Genomic DNA, 12,465 nt, shown 5'->3' on the forward strand with positions numbered 1-12,465 from the left:
GACATTTTCTCCACCAAAGCAGGACCATCTAACTTGGTGGAGAGAAGGCACCATCTGTTTATCAGAGAAAGAGGCTCTAAGTTAACATGGAATCTGCCAACACCTTCCTGTCAAACTTGCAGCCTCCAATACTGTCAGATAAATGTCTGTGTTTAAGCTCCCCATCTGTGGTATTTGAGCTGATTGAGATTTTAGGTAACTCTGGTGACTGGTCTATACTCAAAAGAGTTTTGATTTTCCCACAGGATATAGGTCTGGGCACAAAGGGCATAGATAGGTTGAGGGCATGGCTCAGACCACAGGATGGGGTGCTGGCCATGAACTTAGTGCCCTGGAGTGGGCTCAGGGGCAACACTGATAATGGGACACAGGGCAACACCACTACCCTTTACCCCTGGTGGGTCAGCCTCTTTCCAGGAGAGGCCCCAGTACTCATACCAGATGGCCTTCTCTGGCTCCCTGATAGGTCCCTACTAAGAAAGACCCACCTTCTCCCCTGAGTGGTTCCAGAATCCTGCCCACCCTTGTCCCTGAATTGGGGCCAGGGGGCTAGTGGGCAGCCATCCTGAGGTGTGAAGCAGCACCCATATCACCTGCCCCTGTCTTGTCTGCCCATCCCTGTGGCTAGGTCCCTAGACCCTGGGAAGTACAGACCTCAGGTTGAGATACCTGGGCCCCTCACTCCCGTGTAAAGATGGACATCCAGCCAGGCCAGGTGCTGCCAGGAGCGACCAGGGATAAAGGGTGCACCCCAGTCACCTATGTGGTCAGGGTGGTGGGGGGCTGACCTTGGGCACCTGGCTAGTCTCCTGGCTGCTCACCACCATCAAGAGGCTGCAGGACTCTCAGGAGGTGACTGGTGGTCTTGTTCTCTTGGGGGATGATCCTGAGTGCTCCTGTGGGTGGTACTGTTTTCCCCCCTTCTCCTTCCTGCCCTGCACTCCAGGATGCTGGTCTAAGCACGAGGCCCACCAGTTGGGGCTCCTGCCCCACCTGCACCATCACTGGAACACACAGGCCTCCTCCTCTCCCAGCCACCCAAGCCTCTGCCCTTTGCCTCCTTGGGGCCAGGGGTGAAAACAAATCTGGGGCAGTGACACCCGGGCTATTTTGGAGCTGGGCTGGGCGGGCTGGCGGTGGTGGGGGTGGGGTGGGGGCGGGCCCAGCCTTCTTCAGCTGATAGCATCCGCCTGTCCTTTCGTCCCTGTCCAGTCTGAGGACCGGCAGGAGTGCGGGCTGCTGGGTGGGAGCCTTGTCGGTCCTGGACCCGTGGAGGGAGGTGAGACCCAGCAGCCCCTGCCCCACCATCTGAGCCCCTCGCCTGGGTGCTGCCCAGTGCCCTCGGTAGAGACAGGTGAGGAGGCATAGAGCAGGCAGGGGTGGGGGGCTATCCAGTGCCCCTGAGGACAGCTCTGCTGAAGGTCATAGCTCTGGGGGATAGAGGGACCTGGGATAGGGTTTCAGCCAGGCTGTGCTGCTCCTGGGGTTGGGGCTATGGATTCTAGCCCCTGCCCCATTGTGACCTGAGCCAGACCCTCATGTGGGGAGAGAGCAGCTGGGGCAGGAGGTGGGGGTGGGGGGGCGTCAGAAGCACCTACCTCCTCCTTTGCCCACTGCCCTGAGGGTCTAGCTTGCCCTGCCCCCAACTCTGTTGAGATGGATGCCCGCTGACAGCTGGGGCTATTTTGGGCCTGTTGGCTCAGCGGAGGGGACAGCCAGAGGGGCAGTGACACCTGACTCCAGGAAAGAATTTCCCTTGGAGTTCGGGAAGCTGGAAGGCCCAGGGGTCTAGGGGAAGGCACAGACGGCAGGAGCTGCCCTTGGAAGTATTTTCTGGAAGGGCATGGGGGCAACAGGGTTGGGGGGGAGAGGGAGCAAGTTGGGGAGACAGGGCTTCTGGGAGGGAGCTAGCCAAGGCTCTGCTATGAGGCTGCTAGCCACTTCCCACTCTGGGCTCATCTGAAAAATGGCCCAAGCCCCACAAGGACCAATAATAATAATAATAATAATAATAATAAGTAGCCAAGTTCAATAAAAACAAGGGTAGAGGGGTTGTGGGTATGGCTCAGGTCAGCCACAAAGCTCCCTGGCAGGCTTGCAAAGGGGCAGGGCCTTGGCTTCAGAGTGAAGATTCTGCCAGGGCCAAGCTGGAGCCACCCAGGGCTGAGAAGCTCCAGTGGGGGGTCCACAAGGTACTGCCCTCCCAGGTGGGCATCTGAAAGAGGAGGGACTTCCCTGAGAATTAGGGTTAAGGTCCTGGCTTCGTCTCTGCTCCTGAAGCTCTTGTTTCTGCCCTTGTGGCTGTAGCTGTAGCAGCTCCAGCCCCTAACATGGCAGGGGGAGGAGGAGACACTGCAGGTGACCGTGTGGCCAGAGGGGCCTTGTGGTCCCTGACCCGACTCAACCTGAAGGAGGGCAGCTCCAGAGTCCTCGGACACACTCATGACCAGTTGGGATGACTGTCTGGCAGGACTGCCATGGGGTGTCTTGGTGAGCCCCTTTAGACCTCTATGAGTCTGCTGCCTTGAGGGTGTGGCATGAAGGCCCTAGACAGGGAGCACATCCTCGGTGACTTTAGAGGATCCTGGGGTCTCTGCCCACCCTTGTACATCTGCTGAGAGCTGGCTCTCTCTAAACATGTGCAGAGATAAGACCTCCTTCCCCATCTCTGTCCTCCTGGCCCCCAGAGACTGCCAGATGTGGAATTGACCCCCTGACCTCCGCTCATATTTGCTGATAAACTCAGAGCAGCTGTCTCCAATACCTGCTCTGGGTGTGGCTGGGGGAGAATGCATTTCCTGCCTTGGGGAACCCACAGATCAACTGTATGATTCAGAAGGTTGTGCTAGGAAGAACTCAGAACTCAGAACACAGGCCCCCAGGGAACTTGTGTCAAAATAATCCTTCCACAGAGGGACGCTGAGGTCCAGGAGGGTGTCCATGCAGGCAGGTGGCCGCTGGCCAAGGTCTTTCCCAGGCCAAGAGCCCAGCCAGGCCATGGGGGAGCTGGTGGCAGGGCGGGGTGTGCTGGGAGACAGAGGTGCTGACTGCACAGTGAGTCAGCAGGCTGGTTCCAGCTTACCTTCTTGAGGGAGATTAAGAGGATTAGGTTCTGAATCATAGGACAAGGAGCTGGAGGACCCGAGAACATTACCCTGTTCATCCCATGGTGGGCAGCCCATGTTGAAGGCCCAGATCCTGGGGTGAATAGAGTTAAGGCACTTGGGGACAGTCAGGGCCCAGTGGAGTCCATTTTTGCTGGCTGTCCTTACAGAAGCCCCTGTGTAGACAAGGCCCAGTTTCACCTCACCCACCTGTGCTGGGGGCCAGCAGGGTCCAACTTGAAGTGGGCAGAGGCCAGAGTCTGCCTGGGGCCTTTAGGATTGATGGTGTTAGCCCCATCCCTGCAAAGTGCCCAGTCAACAGAGCCAGAGCCAAAAGCTGCAGGGTGACTAGGCTGCCTGCTAGCCCCTCAGTTGGGCCTGGCCATTCCCAGCCTGGAGGTCCCTGTCCTTTCTGGGGGATTCTCTGATTGTCTTCCACTGACACACCATCCATTGCACTACCCCGACCCTCCCCATTCTGACCTCTGAGGGAAGGAGGCAGGCACTCACAGAGAGGGGGTGTGGGCAGCCCTGTGTGCTGGAGGAGCCTCCACTCCACCAGCTGCAGGGTTTTCATTCTTTGTTCATTTATGAGCATACCTCCTCGGGGGTCAAGGGGAGGTGGTGGGATCCAAGGAGAGGTGAGAAGTGACCTGGTCCCAGGCAGCTGCAGGCAGGACAGGCCTGGGTACAGGGCCTTCTGCTGTGGAATACCCAGTGAGAATACCCAGCTGTGCACATGGTTAGCAGTGGAGTCCAAATACTTGAGTATGGGAAGTCACAAAGTGGGGGATGATGAGGGGCAAAGGGGGCACCTGAGCAGAGCATGGAGGAAAGCCTGCTGGGGTGGAGAACTGGTGGCCTCTGGTGTATCTTAGAGAGAGGGGGCAGGCCGGCAGTGGGCACTTATTGTGAGCCTCCATGGCCAGGCTCTGGCAGGATGCAGAGATGTCTCTCTGACTGGGGGAGACTAGGTAGATTGGAGTTTTGGAGTCCGGGAAGTAAAAGTGTGTAGGGAAGGGACAGGACACCTGATGGCAGTTGGAGTGGGCCAGGAGGGACAGGGAAGGCCTTTGTGGTGAGGTATAGTGTGGCAGATGCCCCACAGGGAGGAGGGCAAGTTTGGTGTGGTGTTTCGGGACAGGTGCTTAGCTGGACTTCAAGTTGGGGTAGCAGGCCCAGAGCTGGGCTGGGAGGGAGGAGATGCTCCTGTCAGCTAGAAAGAGCCCATTTCAGGGTGGGGGCAAACCCTAAATGCCAAGCAAGAGGCAAACCTGCACTTCAGGACCACTGTACCATCTGGTGATCCTACTTGCTGGGATGGAGTGTGTGTTCGGGGATGAGACCCAGATGAGGCATTCCCCCGGGTTAGGCTGGGTTTTCCAGGTGGCACTGGATGAGCGAGGTGGTCATGCGAGGCACCTGGATCTCACTTGCACTATGCCCTTCCCCCCACCCAACCTACAGGTTCCCCCCACCTCCCCCCACAATCATGGATCACTCCTTCAGTGGTGCCCCCCGCTTCCTAACTCGGCCCAAGGCCTTCATGGTGTCGGTGGGGAAGGATGCCACGCTGAGCTGCCAGATCATAGGCAACCCCACGCCACAAGTCAGCTGGGAGAAGGACCGGCAGCCAGTGAAGGCAGGCGCTCGCTTCCGCCTGGCCCAGGACGGGGACCTGTACCGCCTCACCATCCTGGACCTGGCGCTGGGCGATAGCGGGCAGTATGTATGCCGTGCGCGCAATGCCATCGGCGAGGCCTTCGCGGCAGTCGGCCTGCAGGTGGACGCTGAGGCAGCGTGCGCCGAGCAGGCACCCCACTTCCTGCTGCGACCCACATCCATCCGCGTGCGCGAGGGCGCTGAAGCCACTTTCCACTGCCGAGTGCGCGGTTCGCCACCTATGTCGGTGAGCTGGGCCAAGGATGGGAGGCGCCTGGGCTCGCCAGACGCCCCTCGAGTGCGCGTGGAGGCGAGCGGCGAGGAGGCCGCGCTGCGCATCCAGGACGCGAGACCGCGCGACAGTGGCACCTACATAGTGCACGCAGAGAACCCGCTGGGCGCAGCTAGCGCCGCGGCGGGGCTCACAGTAGACGCGGATGCAGACGCGGCAAGCCCACCCGGGGCCTCCACAGCCATGCTCTTGGCGCACTTGCAGCGGCGGCGCGAGGCTATGCGCGCGGAGGGTGCCCCGGGCTCGCCTCCCAGCATCGGGACACGCACCTGTACGGTGACTGAGGGCAAGCACGCGCGCCTCAGCTGCTTCGTGACAGGAGAGCCCAAGCCTGAGATAGTGTGGAAGAAGGATGGGCAGCTGGTGGCCGAGGGCCGGCGACACTTAGTGTATGAGGACGCGCAGGAGAACTTCGTGCTCAAGATCCTCTTCTGCAAGCAGTCAGACTGCGGCCTCTATACTTGCACTGCGTCCAACCTCGTGGGCCAGACCTACAGTTCCGTGTTGGTTGTTGTGCGAGGTGAGCTCCTGGCTGCGGGCCGCAAGGTCTCCGCGCAGTGAACACAGGCAAAGGCTCCTCCCCAAGCCTCCTATCCTTTCCTCCCAGTGCCTGCTGTGGCTCCTGCCGCCATCTGCCCTCCCAGTGTCTGTCTGGTAGAAGAATCTGTGGGTGGAGATCTTGGCGACTTTCACTGTTCTGTCCCATTGTCTTTGTAAGACTAACATGAGTATACAACAAGCTTTGTCACAAACACCCCCTCCATCTGGGAGACAGTCAGGGTGCCCAGTGGCTGAGCTTGCTCTGTCCAGGCTGAGGGTGACCAAGGATCTCCACCCCTCCTACAGGATGCTAAGGTGGTCTCCCTGGCAGAGCTGGAAGGCCGGCAGGAGCAAATCTTGTGTTGTTGGAGGCCTCAGGCTGGGGCTACAACAGGGTGCAGCCTGCAGATGGTTCTGGGTCAGTTTGTAGGCTCCCCCATGGCACCAGGGTGACGCCATCTCTCTGTAGGCAACACCACCAAAATTTGCTGGGGAGCTGTTTATTCTTGCTTCCTAAGACCAGCCTCGAAGTAGTTGGAGTCCCACCTTCACTTTTTACCAGCTGTAGGATCTCAGCAGGGTGCTTCAACCTTCTTGTGCTTGCCTCAGTTTCCTTTTTTTTGCAGGGAAGTGTGCTTCTGGATTTGAGTGATTTCACAGGCCAATACTGGTCACCGCTGTGTGCGCCCACCCTCATCCTGCCTGCCCAGGATCAGCTTAAGGGCCTGCTCAGTGGGGCTGCTTGCTGTGGCTTCACCTAACTCATTTCTCCTTTTCTCTTCCAGACTTCTCCTTATATTTGGGGGAGGGGCTTTTTCCTTTAAGTTCTGCTCCCTCTCCCCTGTAACCCTTCCTCCCTCTGTTCCCCTCCCTGCAGCTCCTCTGCCCTCCCACCCACCCTTTTCCCTCAAAGCCCATCCAACCCCTGTCCTGGCTCCCTGCCCCCATCCCAGCCTTACACTTCCATGACCCTTCCTCCTCCTTCTCCTCGCCCTTCTCCTCGCCCCTCCCACTCTCCCCTTCCGGCCCCACCCCCCGCTCTAGATCACCCCTCCTCCCTTTTCCTAACTCACTCCCCTGTGCTTTTTCCGCAGAGCCTGCGGTGCCTTTCAAGAAGCGGTTGCAGGACCTGGAAGTGCCAGAGAAAGCGTCCGCCACGTTCCAGTGTGAGGTGCTGCTGCCGGCCACCGAGTCTGCGTGGTACAAGGAGGAGACGCGGCTGTGGGCCAGCGACAAGTATCGCATCGAGGAAGCAGGCACCGAGCGCCGGCTGACTGTGCTCAACGTCTCTTCCGACGACGATGCCGTGTACATCTGTGAGACAGCGGAGGGCAGTCGCACGGTGGCTGAGCTGGCGGTGCAAGGTGGGCGGGCAGGGGAGAGCCGGGTGCGGGAGGGGGTTTGAGTCCGGGCCTCCTGGGAGCTGGGGAAGCAGCTGCATAGGTACTGGGCAGATGGGGCAGGCAGTGTCTGGAGACAAGAAGAGGGTCAGGAAGCGGGGCATAGGCGCGCAGGGCACAGGGTGAGGAAGGAGGTGGGAGGTGGGGGTGGGGCAGGTCTGCAGGATCTGCTCTGACCAGCTCCCCCCAAACCCCTACCCTTCACTGTGGCTTTGTCCACTCTAGGCAACCTTCTCCGAAAGCTCCCAAGGAAGACAGCTGTGCGAGTGGGAGACACAGCCATGTTCTGTGTGGAGCTGGCCAGGCCAGAAGGCCCCATCCACTGGCTGCGGAACCAGAAGGAGGTGGTGGCTGGGGGCCGAGTGGCCATCACTGCTGAAGGCACATGCCACACGCTCATCATCTCCCAGTGCAGCCTGGAGGATGTGGGTGAGGTGGCCTTTGTGGCTGGGGACTGCCGGACGTCCACCCAGTTCTGTGTGTTGGGTAAGGGCCTAGGGAGTGCCTATCAGATGAGGGTGCCCCTTCCCTGGCCACAGCACATTGGGAGGGGAGCTTTTAGCTTGCTGTAGGGAGTGCCATGAGGGGCAGGGACCACCTAGGTTGTAGCTTTGGTTCTCCGGGGCCCATGGTTTCTTTGATGCCCTCCTTCACTGTGGTCATACTAGGCATCTGAAAATGGGAGTCTTGGTGGCCCCCACCCTGAAACCAAATTAGAAAGTGCAGGTTGTTCTAGAAGCACAGCATATAATGGGTGACGCTGTGTGAGTATGTTCTTTGGCTTTTGGTGTTGAGATCGGCCCCCATAGTGTCAGCCCTTTGCTGGGAACAGAGATGTACCCCCACACATGGGTCTCAGCACCCTTGGAAGGGTTATTGCTCCCTGGCTCAACCATTGTCCCACCCAAGACCCCAGTTGCAGGTGAGAACTGGAAAGTGTTTGTTTGGAGATCATGTGGACATTTCATGGTGGCCCTGGGCCAAGTGTGGCTCCTGAGGTCTTGGGCGGTTTTTCTGCTGCAAACAGAAAAATGACCACAGAACCAGTATTGGAGTTATGGGCCCACAGCCTTCTTCTGGGCTTGTGGTCCCTTTGGGCTGTGGCCATTACAGACCACCAGGGCATTGACCCTACCCTCTCCCCCCGGGGGGAAGGCTAGGAATTCTGTGACAGTCCTCCTCCCCTCCTGTGATCTTGGACTGAGGTTTTGGGGAGGGGGCTCCCAGTTGGTGACATGGTCCCATACCCTGCTCAGCCCCCAGAAGGCCGCCTCTGCATGCTCCTGAGGCCCCAGTGGTGAAGGCCAGAACGGAGAGCTCTGTGACCCTTGGCTGGTCCCCACCGGCCCATGGGGACCGCCCTGTGGCTATCAATGGCTACCTGGTAGAGAAGAGGCGACTGGGTGCCTACACCTGGACCCGGTGCCATGAAGACGAGTGGGTGGCCATGCCTGAGCTGACTGTGGCCGGTGTGGCTGAAGAGGGTGAATTCCAGTTCCGGGTGTCAGCTGTGAACAGCTTTGGCCAGAGCCCCTACCTCGAGTTCCCAGGGACTGTACACCTGGGTAAGTGTGGAAGGTTCTGTTCTCCACGGCACCCTGGTAACAGCCTGGTAACAGGGCCATTTGCCCCTGAATCACTCAGACCCAGAGTCTGGCCAAGCTTTGAAGAGGCCAGAGTGATTCATGGGTCCTCTTTATGGCGGGGGGCAGGACCAGGGTCTCATGCTATTGAAGACACCTCTGTGGGGAGGCTAGGGGACCCCTGGGGACTTTAGCCCCCAGGAACTTATCTGTGTTCACCATCCCCATGGCGCTGGGCTGCATAGCTGGCCCACCCCACTGGGTTTGTTGGATCTAAAGGGGATCTCATCTTATCCATCTTGGGTCTGACTTTCACACATCGTCTCCATGCACTTGTCCAATGGACTTCCTAGAGGAAGGGTCATTTGGGTTCAGGCATTGGAGGAGAGGAAGGCAGGGGTCCAGCTCCTCCCTGAAGCCCCCATCCCACAGTCCCCCAGCTGGCTGTGAAGACACCTCTGAAGGCAGTGGAGGCGGTAGAAGGCGGCGAGGTGACCTTTTCTGTGGACCTCACTGTGGCCTCAGCAGGGGAGTGGTTCCTGGATGGGCAGGCCCTGAAGGCCAGCAATATGTATGTGATCCACTGTGATGGCACCCGGCACACTCTCACCATCCGCTCAGTACCTGTCAGCCTGCATGGTGTTGAACTCAAGTTCGTGGCCAATGGCATTGAGAGCAGCATCCGCATGGAGGTCCGAGGTAGGGGACCCTGTTCTCTGAACCCAGGGCCTCTCTGAGCCTTGTTTCATCAGAGGGTGGGGGCATGATAAGGGTCTCTGGGGTCTCAGGGCTCTTGGGAGAGCTATTGTTGCTCCTAGGGCAGGCGGGCCACTGGATGAAGGTGGGGTGTGTAAAGCCATCAGGTGTGAGTGGAAGAGGGGCTAAAGATTTCCTAATAGCGCCAAGCCTCAACTCTTCCTTTGAATGCCTCCTTCCCCTTTTCCTTCTTTCCTCTTTCTTTGTCCATTCCTTCTTCTACTCCACTCCTTGTTCTGTTTTTCCCTTCCTTGCCTCTCTGACTCCCTTCCACCATATCTGGCTCTTTCCCCTCTGTCCTCTTTACCTTCTGTCTCCACCTCCCCAATCTACACCTCTTTGTCCACACCCCCTTGTCCACACCTTTTCTGTCCCTTCCCTTCTATCTATGCACCCTCTGTCCTGTCTTCCTTTTGTCCACACCTCTCTTTGTCCACTTCACCTTTCCCATTTGTTCATGCCTCCCTCTATCTACTCTCCTTTGACCACCCTCCCTCTTTCCACTTTCCCCTGCATCCATACCCCTTTGTCTACCTGACTGTGACTTGCAGCAGCCCTTGGGCTGACAACCAAGCATCCAGCTGCGGCAGTGGCAGCACGGGAGGTGTTGGCTCGTCTGCATGAGGAGGCCCAGCTCCTGGCCGAGCTCTCAGACCAGGCTGCAGCCGTGACATGGCTCAAGGATGGACATGCACTACCCCCAGGCCCCAAGTATGAGGTGCAGGCATCAGCCGGGCAGCGGGCACTGCTGGTGCGGGATGTGAAGAGAGAAGATGCAGGCCTGTACGAGTGCATCAGCCATGGGGACCGCATCGCCTACCAGTTGTTGGTGCAAGGTGACACTGGTGTCTGTGTGTGTGTATGTATGTGTGTGTGTATGTGTGTATCCATGTCCTCCCTGGGCCACCATGGCCAGGGATGCTCATTCTGTCCCCCAGCTCTGGGTGCGCTCTGGTGGGTCTGGGCAGCAGGAGCTGCTGTTCTCCATCCCCCCTGAGGAGGGTGGGGAACCAGGGGCTCCGCTGAGTCCCTGGGAAGGGTGGGGAATAGATGGTCTCTGATGACCCTATGGAAGGGGCAGGCGTGTATGTGTGGGGGCTCTGCCTACTCCATGGAGACAGTGGGGGAATGAGGTGGGGGCTCTGTCTACTCCATGGAGATAGTGGGGGAATGACCCTGTGGGGAGGTGAGGGAACTGGGCAGCTCTGCTGACCTTGTGAGAGGGTAGAGATTCAGAGCAGGCTCAGGTGACCCCTGAGAGTAGGGTGGGGAACCAGGGGCCCTGCCAACTGTTGGGAGGGTGGAGGTCAGGGACTCTGCTCTGTAGGAGAAGAGTTTCCTATGAGTGTGTGGTTTTTGTGTAGTTGGAAGTCAACAGCTGAGGCTGGCCCTGTCTCTAAAGGGGCCGTGATCTGGGTGAGGGCCAGGGTCTCACATAATCCTGAAGCACTGAGCACCTTTCTCTGCTAGCTGCATGAGCATGTGCCTGGTTAGGGCTCTTTTGGCCCATTGACCTGCCCACATGCCCTTGTAGGCCTCACACCTTTTTTTGCACAAGGACATGGCTGATGGCCATGTGGATGCTGTGGCAGGAGGTCCAGCTTGCTTTGAGTTTGAGGCCTCAGAGGCCCACATGCATGTGCACTGGTATAAGGATTATGTGAAGCTCGGTTGCTCCTGCCAGCACTTCTCCCAGGAGAATGTGGCACGCGGCACCAGCTGGTGGCTGCCTTGGTCACCATGCAGGACGCGGGCACCTACTCATGCCGAATGGATGAGGACTCTGTGACCTTCTGGCTGCATGTCTGTGGTTAGTACACTACCTTCCAGGCTTGGCGGGGTGGGGAGCTGGTCTGGCTGCATCCAGCACTTGCAAGGCCATGCTGTCTCTCCCTTCATTTTTTTTTTTTTCTGAGAATACTTGGGAGTGGGGGAAGTTGCTTTTGGATTTGGCTAAATAAACTGCTCACAAAACTAGTATATATATATGGATGAAGACCACAGGTCTGGAGAAAAGAAGATAAAGAAATTTGAAGTTCTTGTCCTCTTTTTAAAGATGAGAAAAAGAGGCAGAGCAGACCAAGAAAGTGCTAGAAGTTTTCTTGGAAGGTTAGATTTAGATCTTGGTGAATCTGAGGCCTTGGCTCTTTCTAGAAGCTCCTTGGGTCTTTTGGCATATTCTCTAAGTCCAGTTCTGCCCCATCTTGGCCTTCAGGAGGGTGTCTACCATGACTCTCATGTCTTCTTCCATCTGAGCATGAGCACTGGGGCCAGGACTGCCCATTCTGGAGCTGTGAGGCTGCTTCCCACCACACCCAGGAGGAGTTGGGGCATTTGACCCACTGGTGTCCATGGAGGGTTCCATGTGTAGCACCTGATCACAAAGAATCCCCATGATGGGACTTGAGGCTGCCTGAGGTCTAGAGCATAGCTCTATCATGGCACCAGGACTCAGGGAACCTCACCTTGGCAGGCCTCTGACCACATATCCCTCCCTGTCCCCAGAGCCCTCAGCGGTGTTTGCCAGGGAGCAGCCAGCACGCAGTGAAGTGCAGGCCATAGTAGGGGACAGTGCCACACTGAACTGTGAGGTGGCCCAGGCCCAGACAGAGGTGACATGGTACAAGGATGGGAAGAAGTTTAGTGCAAACGCAAAAGTGTGCATGGAGGCCAAAGGCTGTTCCCAGAGGCTGGTGGTGCAGCAGGCGGGAAAGGCAGATGCTGGGGAGTACAGCTGTGAGGCCAGGGACCAGAGGATCTCCTTCTACCTGGGTATCACAGGTCAGTTGATAAAGCAGACATTTGACCATTTCACAGGTACAGGCCTGTAGGAACCAGTTCAGTGTAGGTGATGGCTGTGCTCAGCAGACTCGCAGTTAATACAGATAGCCCCAGAACTTAATGGTCTGACAGAATGATCCATGGGTAGGAACTCGAGCAGTGCTCATCTCTGTTCCACATGATGTTGGCTGGGACGGGAAGATCCAGCCTGGCCTCATTTGTGTGTCTGATGGCCCAGTCAGGGGGCTGGCTAAGATTGTAGACCTCTCTCTTCCGATGAGATGATGTTGGCTGGACTCATTCCTCCATCTGGGACCATGTTGTTCTCACTTCTGGGGACATGCTCT

General features: G+C 57.8%; 1 protein-coding gene across 35 annotated transcripts in view; it reads left to right on the plus strand.

Annotated features, from left to right (window-relative positions):
• OBSCN (obscurin, cytoskeletal calmodulin and titin-interacting RhoGEF) overlaps nt 1,195–12,465 on the plus strand; it is a 216,709-nt gene continuing 205,438 nt past the window's right edge. For 33 of the 35 annotated variants that reach the window (XM_021083344.1, XM_021083349.1, XM_021083348.1 and 30 more), the window contains exons 1-7: nt 1,199–1,354; nt 4,572–5,578; nt 6,693–6,962; nt 7,224–7,484; nt 8,255–8,563; nt 9,014–9,280; nt 9,889–10,173. In XM_021083344.1, the coding sequence (XP_020939003.1) occupies nt 4,597–5,578; nt 6,693–6,962; nt 7,224–7,484; nt 8,255–8,563; nt 9,014–9,280; nt 9,889–10,173 (2,374 nt within the window). In that variant the 5' untranslated portion in view covers nt 1,199–1,354; nt 4,572–4,596. Of the gene's footprint in view, nt 1,355–4,571; nt 5,579–6,692; nt 6,963–7,223; nt 7,485–8,254; nt 8,564–9,013; nt 9,281–9,888; nt 10,174–12,465 lie in introns of all 35 variants that reach the window. The other 2 variants (XM_021083345.1, XM_021083347.1) reach the window with 2 other exon arrangements.

Source organism: Sus scrofa, chromosome 2 (assembly GCF_000003025.6).
Source record: "Sus scrofa isolate TJ Tabasco breed Duroc chromosome 2, Sscrofa11.1, whole genome shotgun sequence".
NCBI lineage: Eukaryota > Metazoa > Chordata > Mammalia > Artiodactyla > Suidae > Sus > Sus scrofa.